Source organism: Triturus cristatus, chromosome 7 (genome assembly GCF_964204655.1).
Source record: "Triturus cristatus chromosome 7, aTriCri1.1, whole genome shotgun sequence".
NCBI lineage: Eukaryota > Metazoa > Chordata > Amphibia > Caudata > Salamandridae > Triturus > Triturus cristatus.
This window is the reverse complement of record NC_140590.1, coordinates 143,507,925-143,533,271: the sequence shown is the minus strand read 5'-3', so window position 1 is coordinate 143,533,271 and position 25,347 is coordinate 143,507,925. Positions and strand designations below refer to the sequence as shown.

At 45.6% G+C, this 25,347-nt stretch overlaps 1 protein-coding gene across 2 annotated transcripts in view; it reads left to right on the top strand.

The window, feature by feature from the left end:
* LOC146809060 (B-cell receptor CD22-like) overlaps nt 1-25,347 on the top strand; it is a 500,036-nt gene that overhangs the window by 348,211 nt on the left and 126,478 nt on the right. For both annotated transcript variants that reach the window (XM_085615862.1, XM_085615861.1), the window contains exon 7: nt 24,137-24,403. In XM_085615862.1, coding sequence (XP_085471988.1) covers nt 24,137-24,403 — 267 coding nt within the window. The remainder of the gene's footprint in view (nt 1-24,136; nt 24,404-25,347) is intronic.

The following is a 25,347-nucleotide window of genomic DNA, read 5'->3' as shown; positions in this document are numbered from 1 at the left end:
GACCATTCTATCTTTTGGTCTCCTACCTCCCACTCTTTTTCCTTGAGTTTCTCATAAATACCAGCAGGCATCAATACCTTTAATATTGTCATAATGTCGGGATAGGTATACTCTCCCATGAGTAACATGTCTTTAATTTCTCGGTGAAAACCCGCTGGATCTTTGTCATGACTGGGTACCACTTTCTTCATTTCTAACAATTCTATTTTTGATATGGGCGTATATACAAATACGCGCTTAAACTCGTTGTCCTCGCCTTTTATTGGGTGCACTTCTCGTAAGGGATTCTGTCTATCCATGTGATACGTGGTTCTTTCCTTGACGGGTAATGAGACACGGTCTGAACATACAAAAAGAATATACTGCTTTCTTGATTCTAGAATTTCTTTAATTAATTTAGTACCTGAACCTCTCCATTTATTCATAAGCAATTCAGTCAATATGTCAGGTAAGGGACCAGGGTCCGAATGCTGACTCCGATATAGTATAATGAGTTGTTGAATCATATAAATCCCAGCTAACCTCTGTTCATCTGGGGTGAGATTCAAAAATGTGCGTGCTACTGTATCATCACTATATTTTCCGGGACTGTCCACCCAATGGACAGCTGCCCTAGCTAAATCTTGTTCATCCATAGAATCGAGAAAATGATAACCCCTTCGTTCTCGGAGTAGTTTGTCGGCGGTTTGGAACGAATGCTCGTTAGACCTTATATGGACTACGGGTGTAGGGAAACTCCTGTTATTGTCTGGACATATCGGACGTATCGGATCAATAGGACATCTATTACTATTACAATATCTTCCTCTACCTACATAGGCTATAGTGTCTGACTGTCCTGTGGGCAGTCCTGACCCTTCTTCCTCGCTTTGTTCGAACTCGTCTACCTCTAATCTCTCTTCGTGTAGGCGTTCTATTTCTTTACGGATCTTTCGGCACATGGCTATTATACAATTTTTCTTATCATGTCTACCTTCTGATATATTCTGGCTCCATCTGGTAAGAATTTGCATTGCTTCCGGGTCTACCCCCGGTCGGTCTTGATTTCTGATCACACAATTTATGAGGAAACGTAACAGTTCCCCCTGTATCTCTACTTTCTGGTATTCCATAGCTCTGTTAATACATTCTGGATCTCGCCCTGTTTGGACAAAATGATATATTTTATCTAGATGCGCAGTCATTCCTGGTAACTTCCCTAAATACACTGCGGCTCGTCTGATACGCAATGATGCCAGGGTCATTTCGTCCTCTTTACCGGGCACAGGGTCATATCTGCAATCTATAAGAAGTTCCTTCAGCGTACGGGCACTTATGAGTTTGGGTGTACGTGAATGAGCTGACTCTTGAAAAGTAAGTTTATTTATTCTGGGTGGCGTAGAAAAAATATTGGTAGCACCTCCCGTGGCCCCATCTGGGGTGTCGGGTGTGAAAGGATTCGTCGAACGTGACACAGCAACTACAGGTGTGGACACAGCTATAGAAGTAGCTGTAGGAGCGGATGCAGAAACAGATGTGCTTGCCGGAACTTGTGACACGATCTGTTGCTGTAGGGATACGGGCACTGGATCTTGGCGTTGAACCTCCCTGATAGGCGGTCTATGTGGGGCAGAATTAGCATACTCGGGAGCTGCGTCAGCTAAATATGAAGAAAGAAAAACATCTTCTGCGGTTCTAGGATGCCCCTTAGGATGTACCTTTATTGGGAATAATGGGGGCGGCAAGTCTTTCGGTTTTTCTGGAGTAGCTTTAGTTAATCCTTCGGCCAGAAGGGGATACATACCATTCATAAGGGCATTTCTTTGCCTATCTACTTGTTCTGATTTTACTCGGATACCTTCCTCAATTAATGGATTCTCTCGAACTTTATTTGAACTCTCTTTATTCTTTTCTTCCTGTCTACGTGCTTTTTCTGTGCGTCTATGAGATTCTTTACGCCATAACTCAACGGCGTCTTTCTGTGACTGTCTGACCTTCCTTTTCCATAACTCTTCCTCGACTTTCATGATGCACTCCGCATCCCAGGTTCCCGCTGCGGGCCACCTCTGACTTACTGGTAATCCCTTGGTGTAGTCTACCCATAAATCAAGAAATAATATAGCGTCTAAGCCATGTTTATGATACATGAAGTACCCTGGAGTGTCCCTAGGAGGAATAGGAACGGCTTCTTCGAGTACCCCTTTTTTTTTTGTAGTGATCTGTCTTAGTTTCGAAAAGAGCGGCATATTGAGAACTGATCTGATACTTAATCTTGAACACACTTAGTACAAAAGCACAATAATGAACAACCAGTCATACCACAATATGCAGGACGTTTAACACATTAAACATTAAACATTAAACATTTTTTTAACCTTTAAAATAACCAACAATGATGATCGTCTGCATAACTAATCACCAAGCATAATTCTGGACAATAACTAGATACTTCGGAATACTTGATATACTGCTAAACAGTACAGATACACTGCTAAAACAGTGCAGACCGGATTTGTGTACCCAAACCCGTCTTGACCGGCACAACCTATGTGCACGTCAGAAATGCCTCCCCAGTAATGGTACTCACCGGGTAGCTTCGGAAACGGAAGGCCTCGGAAACCGGACTTGGACCGGACTGGACTCGACTCGACTCGTCGGAAACTGGACTCGACTTCGAACTGGTGGGCCTCTGTATACCTCGGATCTTGCTCTCTCAGCTAGGCTCTGGTCGGGATACTTCGCACTTCTCACCGCCTCGTCTGGGTGTTGATCGCAGCCTCAGTCGCCCCCGCTTGACCGGAGGGAGCTACAGGAAATCCTGCTGGTACGCGTTATTGTCCGTCCAGCTGTGGCAGGAGACCGGGCCTGCAACTCACCGCCGGCGCGTGAGATGAGAAAGTGTCCCTGTTCGGGCGCCATTCATGTGGTAAATAAAATTCCTTTACCGGGACTTAATTTGATACAGAAACATAATAAAATAGCTCAGTAAAATGAGAGGCAGAATCCGTGGTATTAGAGGTTCGGAATGGGCTTTATTCCAATGCACGATTATAATCGGTTGCTCCAAGTTCCATCACCACGGAGGTTCAGGAAGTGAAGTACATACTTTATTGACAAGAAATGACTTTTATAGATCATACATTACAATGAGGCGAATGCAATAGGCGTAACAATTGATAAGGAAAATGACGATTTATCTGCGTAACCAAAAATGGGTGTAATAAGGAGTAAAAAGGAACATAATTGGTTATGATGTCACATATAGGTGGATCTATAAGATAATACTTGGCATAGATGCGCGCGCAGCAACATGACGTGTAATTGACGTGTAACTAGGGGGTGAAGGGGACTTGACATTTAGCTCTACATGTGGAGACAAGAAGTCTGGGGGGTCAAGTCAACCTAATCCCAAATCATATCTAACATCCTATGTTTAAAGAACTATGTTATCCACGAAAGAAGGACTCTCGGACAGAATCTATTCTATACTGACTGTGCGTGCGTGTACAAGCGTCTAAGTGTCTACACTAAATGCGAGGGGGTAGAAATATTCCATGGTAACAGGGCTATGAATTACTTGCATGAGGACAGAGAAGCCGGGCCTTTTGCTTGGTAACTGGAAGAATGTTTACTTAAACTACTAGGCAGGAATGCATCGGCTGAGGGGGAAGCAGATAATTCGAAGGTGAAATACAGTTCTTGGCAGAGAATAGGCTGATGTCAGGCTTCGTGAGCCGCGCAGAGAATGAGACAAAGTTCATGGTCACAGATGCAGGCTCAGACTGGAGCTTTCAGAGGCAGAAGGCAAGAAGAGTTTGATGACAGAATCAGGGCCTACTTGCCTGGACTGTAAAAATGGCATAAGTGAACCATATAAAGCCGGTGGCCTTTCATACTTAGGAATGGAATATCCGGCCTATTCATGGCGGATCTGACAGAGGACATGTTGACGGTGGACGCACATGTATTTGCGTCTTCATAACTGGAACTGGAGGGAACATACATGTACTTGTGACATGCACATAGAACCGTTGGGGTCCAAGATAGGGGACATAACTGACCAGAAAAATCCATATTTCCACAAGTCACAGGGTTATTGACTTGGATAGTGCGTGCAGTATTCTCCCTGCCCACATGGACACGTGTTTTCAGAGCACTGAGGTCCCAATGCACCTGGCAGCCTTTCTCTGGTCAGCTCTTTAGTAATAGTAAAGCGTCAGGCGTGCCCAATGCATTACCAGGTTACTTAGGCGATGTTATGTTACTAATTTTGTAAAGCGCGTAGCTGCCCCAGCAAAGAGGCGTCCCAGCGCTGAACCCAAAGCAAACAATGAACCAGAAGCGCAGCTGGAAGAGGGGCGCAAGTTATTTCGGGAAAAGATATGTTTTTATAGCCTTGCAGAAGGAAACATGGTTTTGGATGTTTCTGATGTTAGCCGGGAGGGCATTTCAGAGTTTGGGGGCGAGGGCGCCAAAGGAATGTCCACTGGTCCGAGCTTTCCTAACACGGGGAACGCACGCCAGGTGTTGACCGGTGGAGCGCAGCTTGTGGTTGGGTGTGTAGGGCGTGAGAAGCTCGGCTAAAATATCGGGGGCATGGGCATTCAGGATTCCATGAGAGATGCACAGGGCTTTAAAAATTATTCTTTGCTCCACCCGAAGCCAGTGCACGACCTGCGCAAGAAGCTTGAAGTAGAGCAGGTTCTCTGCGGGCTGAAGCGCATCTGGGTGGCAGCATTGTGTGCCCTTTGTAGGCGATGTATCTCTGCTTTATTGGCCCCATGGTACAGAGTGGCTTGCTTAATCCAGTCAGAGGCATAACATAGGCCCCCGCAGCACCTGCCTTGCGGGGGGGGCCCTGTGCTCCAGGACCCCCCTCCCAGCAAGCACTACACACGTCCATCTGGGATGAGTATTGTGGTTACCTTGCGCTCGCCTTCGTTGCTCCTACTGACCTCGCCTCATTAGTCAAAAGTCATCATAAATAAAATACTGCGCGGTGCGCAGATGCTTCAGCGTGGTGGTCTTCATGCACAGGGTGGGGCTGCGCTCAGTGAATTTGTCATGCGCAATTAAAAGTGCATGTGACGTGAGGCGTCCGAGACGGCTGAGAGGGACCGTGCGGCCGCCATTTAATAATTGCTAGGTAGCGTAGCCTAGCCCGGTCTTCTGCAGCTCGCACCTGCCACCGAAGCTGCAGCGCAGGCCTCGGGTGAGTCCCTCGGAGTGTGGAAATATGGATTTTCCTGGTCAGTTATGTCCCCTATCTTGGACCCCAACGGTTCTATGTGCATATCACAAGTACATGTATGTTCCCTCCAGTTCCAGTTTTGATGACGCAAACACATGTGCGTCCACCGTCAACATGTCCTCTGTCAGATCCGCCATGAATGGGCTGGATATTCCATTCCTAAATATGAAAGGCCACCGGTTTTATATGGTTCACTTATGCCATTTTACAGTCCAGGCAAGTAGGCCCTGATTCTGTCATCAAACTCCTCTTGCCTTCTGCCTCTGAAAGCTCTAGTCTGAGCCTGCATCTGTGACCATGAACTTTGTCTCATTCTCTGCGCGGCTCACGAAGCCTGACATCAGCCTATTCTCTGCCAAGAACTGTATTTCACCTTCGAATTATCTGCTTCCCCCTCAGCCGATGCATTCCTGCCTAGTAGCTTAAGTAAACATTCTTCCAGTTACCAAGCAAAAGGGCCCATCTTCTCTGTCCTCATGCAAGTAATTCATAGCCCTGTTACCATGGAATATTCCTACCCCCTCGCATTTAGGGTAGACACTTAGACGCTTGTACATGCACGCACAGTCAGTATAGAATAGATTCTGTCCGAGAGTCCTTCTTTTGTGGATAACATAGTTCTTTAAACATAGGATGTTAGATATGATTTGGGATTAGGTTGACTTGACCCCCCAGACTTCTTGTCTCCACACGTAGAGCTAAATGTCAAGTCCCCTTCACCCCCTAGTTACACGTCAATTACACGTCAGACTGCTGCGCGCGCATCAATGCCAAATATTATCTTATAGATCCACCTATGTATTTCATCATAACCAATCATGTTCTTTTTACTCATTATTACACCCATTTTCGGTTACGCAAACCAGACGTCAATTTCCTTATCAATTGTTACGCCTACTGTATTCACTTCATTATGATGTATGTACTATAAAAGTTACTTCTTGTCAATAAAGTGTGTACTTCACTTCCTGAACCCCCGTGGTGACGGAACTTGAGGCATCCGATTATAATCGCTTATTGGAATAAAGCCCATTCCGAACCTCTAATACCACGGATTCTGCCTCTCATTTTACTGAGCTATTTTATAATGTTTCTGTATCAAATTCAGTCCCGGTAAAGGAGAAATATTTACCACATGATGGCGCCTGAATAGGGACACTTTCTCATCTCACGCGCCGGCGGTGCGTTGCAGGCCCGGTCTCCTGCCACAGCTGGACGGACAATAACGCGTACCAGCAGGATTTCCTGTATCTCCCTCCGGTCAAGCGGGGGCGACTGAGACTGCGATCAACACCCAGACGAGGCGGTGAGAAGTGCGAAGTATCCCGACCAGAGCCTAGCTGAGAGAGCAAGATCCGAGGTATACAGAGACCCACCAGTCCGAAGTCAAGCCCAGTGTCCGACGAGTCGAGTCGAGTCCAGTTCAGTCCGAGTCAAGTTCAAGTTACTGAGGCCTTCCGTTTCCGAAGCTACCCGGTGAGTACCATTGCTGGGGAGGCATTTCTGACGTGCACATAGGTTGTGCCGGTCAAGACGGGTTTGGGTACACAAATCCGGTCTGCACTGTTTTAGCAGTGTATCTGTACTGTTTAGCAGTATATCAAGTATTCCGAAGTATTCCGAAGTGTCTAGTTATTGTCTAGTTATTGTCGAGAATTAAGCTTGGTGATTAGTTATGCAGACGATCATCATTGTTGTTTCAGTTAAAGGTTTAATGTTTAATGTTGGAAGTGTTTAAGTATATCGTGGTATGAATGACTGTTCATTATCGTGTTTATTGTATTAAGTCTGTTCAAATTCAAGTATCAGGTCAAAATCAAGTATAAGGTCAGTTCTCAATATGCCGCTCTTTTCGAAATTAAGACAGATCACTACCAGAAAAGGGGTTCTCAAAGAAGCCGTCCCTATTCCTCCTAGGGACACCCCAGGGCACTTTATGTATCACAAACATGGATTAGACGCTATATTATTTCTTGATTTATGGGTAGACTATACCAAGGGATTACCAGAAAGTCAGAGGTGGCCCACAGCAGGGACCTGGGATGCAGAGTGCATCATGAAAGTCGAGGAAGAGTTATGGAAAAGGAAAGTCAGACAGTCACAGAAAGACGCCGTTGAATTATGGCGTAAAGAATCACATAGACGAACAGAAAAAGCACGTAGACAGGAAGAGAAGAGTAAAGAGAATTCCAATAAAGTTCGAGAGAATCTATTAATTGAGGAAGGTACCCGAGTGAAATCAGAACAAGTAGACAGACAAAGAAATGCCCTTATGAACGGTATGTATCCCCTTCTGGCCGAAGGATTACCTAAGGCTACTCCAGAAACACCAAAAGACTTGCCAACCCCATTGTTCCCAATAAAGGTACATCCTAAGGGGCATCCTAGAACCGCAGAAGATGTTTTTCTTTCCTCATATTTAGATGACGCAGCTCCCGAGTATGCCAATTCCGCTCCACATAGACCGCATACCAGGGAGGTTCAACGCCAAGATCCACTACCCGTATCCCTACAGCAACAAATCGAGTCACAAGTTCCGGCAAGCACATCTGTTTCTGTATCCGCTCCTACAGCTACTTCTATGGCTGTGTCCACACCTGTAGTTGCTGTGTCACGTTCAACGAATCCTTTTACACCCGACGCCCCAGATGGGGCCGCGGGAGGAGCTACCAATGTCTTTTCTACGCCACCCAGAATAAATAAACTTACTTTTCAAGAGTCAGCGCATTCACGTACACCCAAACTCCTTAGTGCCCGTGCGCTTAAGGAACTTCTTATAGATTGTAGATATGACCCGGTGCCTGGAAAGGAGGACGAAATGACCCTAGCATCATTGCGTATCAGACGAGCCGCAGTGTATTTAGCGAAGTTACCAGGAATGACTGCGCATCTAGATAATATATATCATTTTGTCCAAACAGGGCGAGATCCAGAATGTATTCACAGAGCTATGGAATACCAGAAAGTAGAGATACAGGGGGAACTGTTACGTTTCCTCATAAACTGTGTGATCAGAAATCAAGACCGACCGGGGATAGACCCGGAAGCCATGAAAATTCTTACAAGATGGAGCCAGAATATATCAGAAGGGAGACATGATAAACAAAACTGTATAATAGCCATGTGCCGAAAGATCCGTAAAGAAATAGAACGCCTACACGAAGAGCGATTAGAGGTAGACGAGTTCGAACAAAACGAGGAAGAAGGGTCAGGACTGCCCACAGGACAGTCAGACACCATAGCCTATGTAGGTAGAGGAAGATCTTGTAATAGGAATCAGACTAGATATCATACTGACTCAATACATCCGATATGTCCAGATAATAACAGGAATTTTCAAATACCTATAATTAATATAAGGTCTAACGAGCATTCGTTCCAAACCGCCGACAAACTACTCCGAGAACGAAGGGGTTATCATTTCCTCGATTCTATGGATGAACAAGATTTAGCCAGGGCAGCTGTCCATTGGGTGGACAGTCCCGGAAAATATAGTGATGATACAGTAGTACGCACATTTTTGAATCTTACCCCAGATGAACAAAGGTTAGCTGGGATTTATATGATTCAACAACTCATTATACTATATCGGAGTCAGCATTCGGACCCTGGTCCCTTGGCTGACATACTAACAGAATTACTTATGAATAAATGGAGAGGTCTAGGTACTGAATTAATTAAAGAAATTCTAGAATCAAGAAAGCAGTATATTCTTTTTGTATGTTCAGAACATGTTCCATTGTCCGTCAAGGAAAGAACTACGTATCACATAGATAGACAGAATCCCTTACGAGAAGTGCACCCAATAAAGGGTGAGGACAATGAGTTTAAACGCGTATTTGTATATACGCCTATATCGAAAATAGAATTGTTAGAAATGAAGAAAGTAGTACCCAGTCATGACAAGGACCCAGCGGGGTTTCACCGAGAAATTAAAGACATGTTACTCATGGGAGAGTATACCTACCCCGACATTATGACAATATTAAAGGTGTTGATGCCTGCTGGCATTTATGAGAAACTCAAAGAAAAAGAGTGGGAGGTAGGTGATCAAAAGATAGAATGGTCAGCATTAGAAGCAGAAGAAAGGGCCCGAGGTCCAGGTTCGGGGCTTGGGGACAAAACTAAGGCATTACCAGGACTACTAGTACAGGTACTGCCACGTTTATTAACTACGAAAAAGGAAGATTGGGGTACAATTTCAGCCTGTAAACAGAAGCAAGATGAAGACACTAGTGATTACTATGCCCGTTTTGAAAAATGTTTTGGTATAAATAGTGGCATAAAAGCAAGTAGCGAATCATACCCACATCTGTTTGTAACAAAATTAGTAGAAAATGCCCTGCCCCCAGTAAAGAATAGAGTATTAAAATTCGAAAGTACCTGGCAAGGTAACACTCCAACACAAATGTTACAAATGTTACAGTACCATCACAATAGAATTAAAGAGGAACAAGAACATGAACACAGACGCATGAAAGACACAAAAATGAAGATGTTAGTTTCCCAGACAGTTCCAGCTGAAGGACATAAAAGGGGTATGACACATTCCGATTCAGCAGGACCTGTAAAAGGGACATGCAATTATTGTAAAAAGCCAGGCCATTACGTACACGATTGTCCAGTTTTAAAACATAATATCGCCATAGGTAAAACACAAGAAAGATCACGGCCACTCAGACAAGATCAGAATGAACAAGGAGCTATACAGCATGTCCAGGCAATGCCAGCCGCACAACAGCCAATACAGTTTGTGCCAGCTGCACCCCCATTGCCTGTTGCTGCCACACAGACAACAACACGACAAATGTATCAGACCGCACAGTATGAATATCCCGAGTATCAGCGTTACGCATGAACTAGCCTAGAGAGGGAAGTTGACTTACCCCTTATCGAGATTCCTGTAGATCAAGAAGGACCTTATGTACATAGTAAATTATTAGGTCAAGATAGAAAATTTTTACTCGATACAGGGGCAAGTCGAACAACTATAAAACGTAGTGAAGTTCCAGGGGCACCCCTCTCAGGCTCACAGAATATTTCCCTTGGTTTTTCAGGAAAACCTATTGTTAATGAAGTGTCACAGCCTCTTCCACTTACGATAGGACCTCTGACCCGAACTACAGATTTACTGCTTACTAAATCATGTCCAGAAAACTTGTTAGGAATAAAAACGTTGAAAGCCCTAGGAGCCATAATATGTTGTTCTCCGGAAGGAGTAAGGTTGTTTTTACGTGATTTTAAAGGTCACTATGTATCTAGAGACATGGATCCCCGACTGCAGACTTTACCCACACATCTATGGGCACAAGGCCCTACTGATGTTGGATGCATGAATATTACTCCATATCGAGTCACATTAAAGGCAGGAGTGGTGCTACCACGAATGCGACAATACAAGTTACCACCAGATGCTGTAGTGGCTTTACTACAAATCATTGACGAGCTCATTGCCCAAGGAGTAGTTGTGGAAACAGACTCCAATATATGTAATTCACCGATAATACCGATTCTTAAACGAACAGATCCGAAGGCCCCGCCAGTATATCGATTGGTTATTGATCTGCGCGAGTTAAACAAATGCATTGTGCCACAATTCCCTGTGGTCCCAGATATCTCGTCATTACTGACAGCTATTGATTCCGAAGCGACATTCTTCACTGTAATTGATCTCAAGAATGCCTTTTTCAGCGTCCCAATAGATCCGGAAAGTCAATATTTGTTCGGATTTAGTTTAAATGGGCGTAGCTTTAAATTCTCACGCGCACCTCAAGGATTTACAGAAAGCCCCAGCATCTATAGCCAAGCACTGAAACGAGAACTTGACAGTATCCACATGCCAGTTAACACGGCTCTGCTTCAATACGTCGATGATCTGCTGATCACCGCAAGAAGTGAACCTGAATGTGAGAAAGCATCACTGACAGTTTTACAATTTCTAGCCGAAAAAGGGCACAAGGTGTCCCCTTCTAAGCTGCAATTCTGTGTCCAGCGAGTTGTTTATCTTGGACACTCGCTGGACAAGGAGGGAAGGCAGCTTACACCCGACCGCATTCAGTTGATAGCTAACATGCCAATACCCAAGACACAAAAGGAGGTGCGGGCTTTCATAGGCCTCACTTCATATTGTAGACAGTGGATCCCGCAATATGCATTCCTAGCAAAACCACTCATTCAGTTGACAACCCAGGAGGCAGCCACACCGACTGTTCTCCCTTGGACTCAAGAACATACACAAGCTTTTGAAAACCTAAAGAAAACTTTATGTCAAGCACCAGTTTTAGCAACACCATGTTACAGAAAACAGTTTACACTCTTTGTTACAGAACGCGAAGGTACTGCTTTGTCAGTACTCACACAGGAACAAGCAGGAGCACACAAACCATGTGCTTATTTTTCTAGTACATTAGATCCCGTAGCTCAGGCTTTGCCTGCATGTCTGAAATCAGTGGCAGCAACAGCTTTAGCAATCAGACAAAGCGATGCCATAGTGTTAGGACATCCATTGACAGTTCAAGTACCCCATGCAGTAGAGGTTCTTGTAAATAGAACACAAACACAACACTTGACCGTAGCACGACTTACAGGGTATGAACTTACATTGTTTCAGCCACATATAGAAATAAGACGCTGTAACACATTGAATCCTGCCACACTTTTACCAGTAGTCGGAACAGACCCACTAGCCCATGACTGTATTGAAGTTATTACTGTAACGACAAAACCCAGACAAGACTTGACCGATGTTCCATTGTCAGATCCAGACTTGACATTTTATGTCGATGGTTCATGCATGAGAACAAGTACAGGAGAGTTAGTAGCCGCTTATGCAGTCACAACAGATACTGAAGTCATTGAAACTAATCGTATAAATACTTTGTCAGCTCAAGCCGCAGAGCTCATCGCTCTGACACAAGCCTGTATTCAAGCCACGAATAAAAAAGTCAACATATACACTGATTCACGTTATGCATTCGGAGTTGTACATGACTTCGGCGTGCTGTGGCGAGAGAGAGGTTATTTAACTTCCCACGGTGCCCACATTCAGCACGGACCCCTCATTCATGCATTATTAGATGCAATACATCTACCCGCTGCAATATCAATTATGAAATGTAAAGCCCATACAAAGGTTACTGATACCATTTCCCAAGGCAATGATCTAGCCGACAGAACAGCTAAGCTGACTGCTCAAACTCAAACCCCCGATATGACAAAGACAATAGTCCCGACACCGACACATTGTATGACAGTTAAAGATCCTACTCTTGACGTAATTGACATACAGACACATGCTACACCGGACGAAATAAAGAAATGGACTGAATTAGGAGGGATCCAAACGGACCAAGGATGGATGATGAAGGAAAGGTCTGTATGGTTCCTCCCTGACTCAATGGTCCAAGTCATAATTAACACTATACATAGTCCAGCACATCTAGGAGAAAAAGCTATGCTAGACAGCATTCAACACATTTGGTTTAATAAGCATTTACGAGCAGCAGCCAAACAAAAGGTCCGTACCTGTATGATCTGTTGCCAGTTCAACCCAGGAAAAAGTGTTCCCGTAGAACAGGGTGGATTTCAGCCTCCTGATCACCCTTTTGAAGTCCTACAGATGGATTATATCCAGATGGAACGATGTCGAGGATTCAAATATGTTCTCGTAGTTGTCTGCGCTCTGTCCCGTTGGACAGAGGCGTACCCGGTTTCAGATTACACTGCCCCGACTACTGCCAAACAGTTGGTTCGAGAATTCTTCCCACGATACGGTTTACCACGTGTTGTCTACTCAGATAACGGCCAGCCGTTCTCATCCGAATTAATGAAACATGTTTCACTTTTGTTAGGTTATCAGTGGAAATTCCACTGTGTCCGACATCCCGAGGCAGCAGGTCTCGTAGAAAGACATAACCAGATACTGAAAATCAGACTGTCCAAAATATGCAGAGAGAAAGGGGTCGACTGGATAGTAGCATTACCAGTTGCACTCTTTTACATGAGAATGGTAGCACACTCTAGAACAGGGCTATCCCCGTATGAGGTGATCTTCGGTAGACCACCGAATATGTGGGGGACGCCCATACCACGCAAAATAACTGATATTGACTGTAATATGCTGACAGATTACTTGGCTTCCTTGATGTCTGCACTACAATCTTCTCGTTCACAGGTAGCTGCAGCCTTTCCCGACAACACTGAGGTGAAACCCCATGACGTTGTTCCGGGTAATCTTGTCTTTGTGAGAAATTTTGACCGAAAGACTCAGCTGGAGCCCAGGTGGAAAGCCCCCAAGTTGGTTCTGCTGACCACAAGAACAGCCGTGAAGATCGAGGGCCGCAAGGGCTGGATTCATTTAAGCCACATCAAGAAATTTCATGGACTATCTTCGGATACAGACATTGTGCCCTGCACTCCCTCACAGACTGATACAAAACTCCCTTTTGTTGAACAGAACAAATCTGAAAATTACAAACTAAAGCTTAGGCCCACCAAGTCGAGCAATTTGATTGTTTAAGTCCTCTCCAAGGTGAAGCGGTTGAATTGTCTCTGACATGTATCCCTTGGACCTAAGTAGAGGAAATACCGGAAAAATGTTGAAACGACAGGCGTATTGTAAATCACTGCGTAGCCACTGCATAGTGACATTATTAATTTTGTTTTTATTGAGTCTCTTAATAATCATTACAAGTATGTTGTTGCACATATATTACCCTATTTCTAGACATGTTTATAATGTTGCTGCTGAACATTCTTTTAGTGACTTACCTCCGCATGAATTGTCTTATAGACTTGCGCTGCGCAATAACACTTTCATTAGTATGTTACATCATTCCCATCAGACTAGTAATGCCACCAATTGTTGGGTGTGTGGCCGACTCCCTCCCTATCAGAATTATGAAGGAGTCCTGCCTTTCTTTCCACATCCATTTACACATAATGGCTCCTGTGGAGCATGGTTTAGTTTAATTAATTCCATAGACTCAGACACAGCAGTTTACCAAGATCATTGGGTATGGGGAAATCTGAACCTAGTTTTACTCAAGGTCTGTTACCCTGACAAGGAGGGTCGCCCCAAAAGAACAGGAACTGATCTAGAAAATGAAGTGTATGGATTAGGTAATTTTACACCTAATCTCATGATTCTAAATGTCGTATCCGAAGTTGAACTAGTCTTACCCACCATGTCAGTTTTCCCAGCAAAAGGTGAATTGTGTGTAAGAAAGGTTGGTTCCATACATATGGGCCATAGTCAATGCACTACTACAGTAGAATTCAGTGATCAAGGCAAATCCTCATTCAGAGCTTATCGCCACTCCTACTTTATATGTGGTCAGACTGCATATATGCGCCTACCTCTAGATTGGGATGGTACCTGCTACATAGCATTCCTTTTGCCACCTGTTTTCCTAGCACCTCCTGATTATTATAGAAATATTCATTTAGTACACAACAGAGAACGGAGAGATCTCCCCATTGTCGATTACACTGAGACGGCATGGGACAAGTATGTAGATTTTAATAAAGGCATCTTTCCCTATATAGGTACTGTTACTAATAGTAAGCTAATACGTAGATTAACTAGAACCCTTGAAGCAGTAGTGAATGAAACTATTTCCGCCTTAGGCAATTTAACAGAAGAGCAGTCTGCTATGCGGATTGTTGTGCTTCAAAATCGTCTTGTCCTTGACGTCATCCTGGCTGATAGAGGCGGAGCTTGTAGGGTCATCGGATCAAGCTGCTGCGTATTCATACCAGAAAATTCGCCATCTGTATATAAAGCCATCACTCGCCTTCATAAGATTGTAAGCCAGATACACCAGAACCCAGGCACTTGGACTTGGTCCAGTTGGTTTTGGAATGCGGTATCAGCCTGGGGATGGAGAGTTTTATCCTTCCTAGGTATTGGCCTTCTCATACTATTCAGTTGCTGTCTATGCCTACAATGTGGACCAGCGATTTGTGGTCTGTGTGCCACATCGTGCATTCCACATCAAGATTTTCATTCAAGATCCCGGAAGAAGAAAGAAGAACAAATGATGCTATATGAACAGATCGATGGATTGATGAAGATTGATATCTCTTAAAGGGCAAGAAGGGGACAAGGAGGGAATGTGGAAATATGGATTTTCCTGGTCAGTTATGTCCCCTATCTTGGACCCCAACGGTTCTATGTGCATATCACAAGTACATGTATGTTCCCTCCAGTTCCAGTTTTGATGACGCAAACACATGTGCGTCCACCGTCAACATGTCCTCTGTCAGATCCGCCATGAATGGGCTGGATATTCCATTCCTAAATATGAAAGGCCACCGGTTTTATATGGTTCACTTATGCCATTTTACAGTCCAGGCAAGTAGGCCCTGATTCTGTCATCAAACTCCTCTTGCCTTCTGCCTCTGAAAGCTCTAGTCTGAGCCTGCATCTGTGACCATGAACTTTGTCTCATTCTCTGCGCGGCTCACGAAGCCTGACATCAGCCTATTCTCTGCCAAGAACTGTATTTCACCTTCGAATTATCTGCTTCCCCCTCAGCCGATGCATTCCTGCCTAGTAGCTTAAGTAAACATTCTTCCAGTTACCAAGCAAAAGGGCCCATCTTCTCTGTCCTCATGCAAGTAATTCATAGCCCTGTTACCATGGAATATTCCTACCCCCTCGCATTTAGGGTAGACACTTAGACGCTTGTACATGCACGCACAGTCAGTATAGAATAGATTCTGTCCGAGAGTCCTTCTTTTGTGGATAACATAGTTCTTTAAACATAGGATGTTAGATATGATTTGGGATTAGGTTGACTTGACCCCCCAGACTTCTTGTCTCCACACGTAGAGCTAAATGTCAAGTCCCCTTCACCCCCTAGTTACACGTCAATTACACGTCAGACTGCTGCGCGCGCATCAATGCCAAATATTATCTTATAGATCCACCTATGTATTTCATCATAACCAATCATGTTCTTTTTACTCATTATTACACCCATTTTCGGTTACGCAAACCAGACGTCAATTTCCTTATCAATTGTTACGCCTACTGTATTCACTTCATTATGATGTATGTACTATAAAAGTTACTTCTTGTCAATAAAGTGTGTACTTCACTTCCTGAACCCCCGTGGTGACGGAACTTGAGGCATCCGATTATAATCGCTTATTGGAATAAAGCCCATTCCGAACCTCTAATACCACGGATTCTGCCTCTCATTTTACTGAGCTATTTTATAATGTTTCTGTATCAAATTCAGTCCCGGTAAAGGAGAAATATTTACCACAGGAGTCTCAGTCAGAGGGTGCTATGGGCTAGGCAGACATACTGGACATGTCACAGTCACATCATTGGCAGCGTAAAACAGAACATAGGCCCCACAGCACCCGTGCTTCAGCCTCCAGGGGCGCAGTAGCTGTAGCGCACACACTACACTGTCTCGCCTGCATGGCACCAGTTCAGTAGCTGCTTCATAAATTAGATTGTGGGTGCGGTGGGTGCAGGTGACCTGAGCCCCCAGCAGCAACGGGGAAGAAGGCAACTGCCTCGAGGCCAGCCAGAGATCTCTACTCATGAAAGAGGTCAATGTAAACATGCCAAATCATGTGCACTCAATCCAGGCTGATACTGGGTCAAAAGAGGGTCAAGTCGGGAACATTTGAATCCCCCAGACAACTCAGGACTTAAGTTCTCGTCTCGGCCTTTCTGCATTGTTACCCACGCTCCGTCTGAGGCTTTGGTCAAGTTGTGATGGCCACTGGGGATGCAAGGGGCAAAGCCAATCCGTGAATGGGCAGAGGACTCAGCTGCCATTAGTGCCCTGTGAGTCAGTCATGGGGGACAGGAAACATTTTTTCCTTTCAATCTTTCTGCCAGTTGGCACATTTTTCAATTGTGAAGAAGACAGAATTTGCAAACATTTTGCACAAGGTCTACAGAACTTAGGCTGTCACTCAGTCCTTCATTATTCTTCCTTTTTTGATTTTACTTCTTTTCTACACCCCTCCCCCACCCCAATTTGTTCGCTCCTCTTCTGGAGTCATTATTTTCGATAATTAGCACTGCTAGTCTGGTAATATCAACAACATTATAACCACGGTTAGATACCATGGGGCAGATTTACAATAACTGGCGCATCCCTGCATATCAGCAGGGATGCGCCAGTTATTGTGTGTCACGGCTCCGCCACCATGGATGCGCTGCATTTACAATGCGGCGCACCATGGGGCAAAAATGTACAGATGCGTGACGCATCTGCTGCCGTAAAGGCGGCGCATTGCAGGAGCTGCGTCGCAAGCGTGACGCAGCTCCAGCAAGGCTCGGAGGTGCCCTATCTTTAAAATGCTGCGTCAATCGTTACGCCTGCTTCAGGCAGGCGCAAGGTTTTGACGCAGCATGGCCTTAAAAGTGGCTGAGTGAAATCTTGTAGATTTCACTCAGCCACTTTTAGGAGGCGTTCCTGCGTCGGAACGCCCCCCCCCTGCGCCGGAACGCCTACATGTGACCAGGGCCTTACAACGTGACGCATCTCCCAGATGCGTCACGTTGTAAGTACCCCGCACCATGGCGCTGGCTTTGCGCCGTTGCTGTGTCTCAAAAGTGACGCAACGGCGGCGCAAAAGAGGCGCAAGGGGCTTGTAAATCTGCCCCCTCGTAGTTTTGTTGTCAGATTTGCACTTGCACAATTGAAACATGACACTGAGCACAGTGCAGGCTTCCAAGTGGCAGTCGAGGTTACACGAAACCCATGAAACTCATGGGAAGAGAGCCCTTTCAGAATATTCCCCATGTTTATTTCACTAATGAGACCAAACACCTCTGCACAGAAATGCTGCATTGTTCCATGCTTGCTCTAACCTCATGCACCAGCGTGCAGAGCACACCCTCACTTTAAAACGAAAGTCTGACTTGCAGTTTCTTCATGAATCGTTCAAAGGCATACATTCATTCCCATGCATAACCATGTCAGTGGGAGCTCAAGTTTGCTCTGAAACTTTAAGAATAGAATCCAGTGAGCTGAAGGAGGCTGTACTGCTTGTGATGAAGGGTGGACCAGCATGGAAATAAGGGAAATAGAGACATATTTGTATGCGTGTCAGTCATAAAATCGCTCTGTCTAATTTATTTCCATTTTTTAATGATGTTTCCAATACAAAGAGAACATTTACAGTACTTTGGGTTTGCCTTTTTCCATTGTCCTTCAGATATTTTGTAAAATTAAGTAAAAATGGATATCCTTCAACAAAGTCTTGAAACTCATGAAATGCATAGGGATGCGTGATCCGAAATGCACAGCATCCATAGTTCATAATTCATACTTCTAGTAACCTCAACACTCGCCAGAATAATTTTTAATTATCTTAATAGTCTAATAAGTGTTCAGATAATGCAGATGAGTTAAGCTCCTGCTGCTGAAATCTGCTTGCTCTCTGAGTCGCTCAGGCCACTACTTTTCTTTAAGAACCAGAAGAACTCCTATATCAACAGCAAGAAGCTAAATAGATTCAAACCCCAACAATCATATAATGTCAAGTCACTGTGAATCACCCGGTATAACAGCCAACCTCACCCTTGGAAAACATGTTCTCTGCTGTCTCTCCAGGAAAACCGCTATTCCTAGGAAACAACTTCAGAACTGTTGCCCTAGCTCTCATATTCTTGCATCTGGATGGTGACATTACTCTGCTCCTTGCAGAGCACAAAAAACACTTGCAGCAACGGCACAAGCTTCACTTTCAAAGACACATGGGTACAGGGACCGTGAGGCCATCATTTAATAATTGCTAGCCCAGTCTTTTGTCGCCAGCCTGTGCCAGCCAGTGCCACCTAAGCTGCAGGCCTCTGCCCTCAGGTGAGCCGGAGTCTCGGACAGAGACAGATTGACTGACCCAGGCCAGGGTAGCAAGGGGGCTAGCCAGGTAATATCAAATGCTACCCAAAAATGATTCTAATGCGGGTTGCATACCCTGGCTGGAAAATATGAAGCTGCAGAAGGCTTCCGTATTCCATAGCTTGGAGAACAGTGGCCCGCATGGTGGCTCCCGGTCGGGCGCACTCTGTCACTATGTGTTCATGTTCATTTAAATGGCCTAACCGATTCCATAGCCCTGTTCAATATCGTGAGGCCTGCCAGCACATCATCACTGTAATGATGTGTAAAGAGCAGACTGGGAGAGCGCCCCCGGACCGAGCCCTGGAGCATCTGAAGGTATCAGGAGAAGGGTAGGATACGTGGACATGGGCACCCATGCTCCCAGCTCAATGCTGGAGGGCTGAGGTGCGCAGCTGGCCACGATTGACAGGATAAGCGAGTCAAGAAACGCAGTCCCAACACATTGCCACTGGAGAAAGTGATGGGGCAGGTGCTGCAGACTCCAAGAGACGATTAGATGAATAGTAGTAGTTCCATTCCCTCACTGGCCATTTCGTGCGGCGTTGACTTGAGTACTCCTTGGAATATTCTCTACTTCTCTCTGGTGGGGGCTGATTTTATTTAGGGCCCCCGGCATGCTTGCGCTGTGAGACTCAGGCCACTCAGCTACAGCCATATTTAATAAAACTTGTCCTTACCGCAAGATATTTGATATGCATTTTGTGAGCCTGCCTTCATGCAGCCCTGTGAGCCAGGGCATTGGATTGATTAATGATTCTATAATGGATAGTCCGGTGACTTTGGTCGCTGGAAGGGAGAGAGAGGGGTTGGGGCGGAGTTCCTATTGGGGTCGTGACGGCACCGCTGTTTTTTGGGGGTTACTGGCTGCTTGCTCCATTGGAGGGCCCCCACCTCATTATATGTCATTTGTGCATTTGTGTGTGTGGGGGGGTGGAGTAGTGCTTGGTCGCACAGGCCTGTTATATAGGAATTGTAGGAGAGTAGGATCTGCTTCACATGGGTACCCTCTTACTGTGGTATAGGCTACCTATATCACTACCATTGCACACATATATAAAACCTATAAGTCACTCCTATGGCAGGCCTTAACAATCCTGAAGGCAGAGTGCTTGGTTTTTATGTGAGAGGGTGCCCCTGCATGAGCAGAGCCCCCTCTGCAGCTTTCGGAGTACCTCCTCTGATGCTGTTTGTGGTGCAGCCTGACCATATACTCTTAAGTGCATTATAACCTCGCGGTAAATGCTAACTTTGGACTGGCTGCACGGAAACATGTTGTGTTTGGTGTCAAACACTTTGGAATACTCCCCCCCCCACGCCAGTTCTGGCGGCAGGGGTAGCATTCCACCCTTCTAGAGGGAAAGACATGTTCACACTGGTCTGCTCGGTAAAGACTTTCTAAAGCCCTGGCATCACAAAATGGATGCCACTGCCACAGACACGGGTCTGGCCTCCTGCTGCTGACCGAAACTCCGGCAGCGGAGGCCTGGACAATAGGTTTCCTGTCCCAGGGAGGTGTAACCACCTCCCCAGACAGGCAGATGTGTATTGGGGCTGGGCGGGAGCACTCTCTGGTGCTTTGAAGTCTTGCACTGGGGGCACACTTGGTGTCCCTGTGCATAGTCCAGTTCAAACCGGTGGCAGGGGCTACCTGCCCCTGCTCTGGCATGAAACTGGACAAAGGAAATGGGTGTAACCACCCCTCTTTCCAAACCCTCCCATAGGTGGGTCCCTAGAGTATGTCAAATCCCCTATCTTAGTATAAGTATAGGAACCCAGTCCTTGAGACTTTGGATTACCCTGGACGAAACTCTGCAACACATATACTGGACCTTCGACTTTCTTTTTCGACTAGAAGACTGAAGAAATCTCCCTTGGGGTCAAGGAGTGACTACCCTGCTTGGCAGGCACCAAAGAAGCAACTGACCAGTCTGCAACTCTGAAGCTCCCGTCAGACGCCGAAGTCTTTGCATCACCAGCGGTGGATTTCCAGACTTCCCCAAGGCTACCCTGAGTCCACAGCAAAACTGAGGCCCGTGGCTATCGTGGGTGATGTGGAACCGTGACCCCTGGACAACATGATCTTTTGCCGATCCATCATCTTCCTGGTCTTTCTCAAAGTTGTGCTTTAGGCTCTGAGTAGCCCCAGCCTTGGGCATTTGCAGCACTAAAGATCTCTGGCCTCCACTCCACGAGTGATCCGTGGGCTAGTTTTCAGCGCAACAGCTTGAGGCTCCTTCTGGATCACTAGCCCTTTGGCTAGTGGGTCCCCACGAAGGCAACTCCTCTTCTGAATGGGCTTTTCTGGTTACTCCAGATGTGCCCCAACTTACCCTTGCTGGGTGAGTCCCACAGACCTTGCTGGTCTGTAACAACGTCTTTCTTCTATTTCCCCTTGACTTGCCGTTGCCAAGGCTTGTTGGGTCCATCCAGGTCACCGACACCGCAGCACTCGACAGACTTTATGGAACAGCGCGAATCCAGCTCCTGGTTGTCGTCGACGCCTCCTGGACCTCGTGGCTGAAGAGTCAAGACACCCATTAACTCACCTGAAGCACCCGGTATCTGTGGGCATTGGTCTATCGTGCCCCTGGTCACTGGTAAGTGACCCAGACTCTGTCCCCTCTGCTTTCAGGTTCTTCCCATCTTTGATCCGGGCTTGGATCTCTTCGGACACTTCGCATCTTCATGGAAGCAGCACTTCTTCGCCAGCTCCCATTGAAATCGACAACGCGACCCGACACCAAAAGACACTTATGCACCCGGCTTCCCTGGGTGAGGTAACACGGGTACTCTGGTGCTCCCATGGGTGTTAGCCCTAAAACTTCCTAAGTCCAAAAAGGGTTTGGTCCTGACTCATTTCTAAGTGTCCCTAATCTTTAAAAATCTAACTGCGACTTTCCCCGTAGAAGCTAACGGAAGCTCGCGGCTGTGTTCACACACTGCAAACGGCCCTGTGTGTCCCCTGTGTCACTACCTAGGGTGTTTCCTTGGGGTCCCAGCGATTCTACAGGCTCTAGGCCTAGTGTCTATTCCAGTCGTGGTGCTTATACCACTTTATTATTATATGGTTTGGTACACCCCTAGGGCCCAAACGTGTATTTGTGCTTTTACTGTTGAATACTGACTTCCAACTTAAGTACTTCGAACTCTAGCCTCATAAAGAGACTAGAGGGGTGTGTTTTATCTTAAATACATATATTTTAAATATATACCTGGTGTGGTTGTCCTTTCACTTGGTCATTCAAGAGATTATAGACTGGTAAAACAAGCTGCTATACATTCCTTCAAGACTTAGCCTGAAGGCTGCTCTCCATAGCTACCACTAGGATAGCTTTCAATAAAGGTTGTCTTTAACCTATCACCATAAGGGGTTGTTTGGACTAGTACAAGGTGCCCACTTTAATTAGTGGACAGCATATACCAGGCCAATTTCTCACAGGAATGGAGTGTATTGTGAAAAAACATGTTTGCACGTATTTTAAAAGCAAACTTACAACTAGCTACTATTTGTTAGAATTCATGTGCCGCTTGAGCAGATTTGGATGTTTCTTACCAAAATGTACATACCTTTAGTTTTACATGTGGCGAACTTACCCAAGGGGCTGCAAGACATCTTTTCAAATTATTCATGTGCGTGGATTTTGGTGCCCCTTTGTCTTCAGGACTGTCTCTGGCCACCCTGCTACTTGCATTTACATGCCCACCATTTCGTGATGGGCTGCTATCCTCCCTCACACTTCCTTTTAAACACAGTAAATTCTCAGCTCCTGTTCCATTCCAGGGCCCAGGCCTGATTCTAAGTGCTCTGCCACGTATCATGTTTGTCAAGCCATATCCTTGGGATCACCTCTTGCCAAGGCCTCCTTTACTTTCCCCAGGTCACAATCACGGCCTCTTAAGCTGCCATTACTGAATGGTAGATTGCTACATCAATTAAAGGTAGATACACTCCAGAGACTTTTAAGGCATGGTCAAAGTGGGACTGGCCCCGGGCCCTAGACTTTCTGGGGCCCTCCTGATAAAACAGGTGGTGAGTCGTGCTGCTGGGGGTCAGGGGTGGGGGGGGGCCCTCCATGTACTTGGCAGGGGGGCCCCCTTAAGTTTCGTTACGCCACTGAATCCAGGCTCAATAGTATGGTAGCCTGGATGATAACCTGGCGGGTGTTGACGTCAAAGAAGCCAAGCAGTGGTTAGAGACCAAGTAGGAGTCCAAAACAAACTCCGGCAACCACCTTTGTTTGTGCCTGGTAGGTTAGAGCAGAGTCGACCCATACACCTAGATTTTTTCAAGTCTGTTTGGAGCAGGCGGGGTCATAGGGTAGACGGCCACCAGTGTTTGCTCCATAGGTGAGTATTTTTGCCCACGAGGAGGATCTCAGATTTATTGGCATTCAATGCAACCGCCGTCAAGCTGATAGAGCGCAGTTTCCTGCGTGGGCCATGGTTTCAGTTTTGCCCCAGTTCAGGAGTAGAAAAGTAGGGCACATGGCCATCATTAATATCATAGGATCTAAATATAGTCTGACAACATGAAAGTGTCTTAAATATAAGCTGTGAAATTTCTCCCATTTGGAAAATCTGCAACCAAAACAGCTATACTTTAATAAATGGTATCAAGGCTGCGAAACATTCCTGTATCATGAACAAGAGCATGGCGGTGCACTTTTATAAGGCAGCGCAGTATCTAGAGAGAGTGCACAATTTTACTCTGAAATTGTAAATTCTCCGAGTTAGTGCAAGTGCTGCAGAGATTATAACTCTGGGGCAGTGCTTAGGGGCCTCTCCCTGACCCCGAGCTCTGCTATCTGCGAGGAGGAGCAAATTTGAGACATATCTGTGGTTACAAGCAATTTTCATACATTTCAGGCACACAAAGATGTCTCTACTTCTGCTCTGGGTGGAGTGGAATCCATTGGGTCCACGAAGGCAGTCTTAAAGGATTCCCTGCTCCCCTTGTTTGGGCACATGCCATGCACTCATCGGATGAACGGTTGTGTACCTAAAACTCATGTACCCTCACTTTCAGATGCTCCAAGGAGAGTGGGCGTGGCCATCCAAGCACCAGACAAGGCCTGGATTAAGGAAGGAGACACGGTGCAGCTCGACTGCACCTACAACAGCAGTAACCCCGAGGTCTCTGTGGTCACGTGGTATCGAAATAAACAGAAGATATCGGCGACAGAGGGAAAGGTGTTCCAGAGCATTACAGTCGAGGAGTCTGGAAATTATGCGTGCGAGCTCCAAAATAAGGCAGGCTGGACTCCTTCTCAGGAAGTCTTGATTGATTTGAAATGTGAGTATATACTAGTTAAAATAACATTTAGCATGAATGGCGCCATGGAGAACTATACTCCTGTGTGTATGTAGTAAAATGTAATGAATGAATGTGTTTACAATACCCGCTGCTAAAATCTGTAAATTTGCAATTTAGAAGTAAATATAATGTATTGAACTACTAAAATCGTGGCAATAGTATAACCGCCGCACTGCGCCCATTCCAGGAACTGTCCCAGTCCTGTGTATCTGTAATACTACACACAGCCAACAGTCATTGTTTTTGTGGTGGTTGTCGGCCACAGTTTTATTACTCATTACATACGTCATATTTGTACAACTCCCCTGGACACCTTCTCGTGCCGGGGTCCTAAATCATTATCATACATTATCACAATTGGTTATCACTCAGTGTCATTTGGACATCATAAATCATGGGTCATAAATCATCGGGTATCATAAATCATTCTGTCACAAATCTGTCATCATTCTGTTATCATATGCTTGATCATCATAAATCAGCAGCCATAAATCATGGCCATAAATCATCGGGATGTCATAAATCATTCTGTCACAAATCTGTCGTCATTTGGTTGTCAAAAATCATTCTGCATGGGCATCATAAATCATCAGCCATAAATCATTGGCTAGCCATAAATCACTGGTTTGTCTTTTGCTCATTTGCATAACCTAGGGTTGTAAATCAACCTTGCAGCTTGTAACTTGTTCTTTGTTGTTTTCCACGCCCCTTTGCATGTGGGGGGTTGCCTTTCCCGGAGCCAGGCCACAACTCGCTACCTTGCTAGTCTCTCCTGCTCCCTGCAGTCTGGCGGAGGCTGGGCTGCGAGTGCCGTTTCCGTTTGCTACCCAGATTTTTTGTCAGGCGTACTCACCCAGCCGTAAGGCATCCCAGAGTGAGTGGCCCTCCTTCTACACACCGCCCTGTCGGTGTGTTTCCATAAC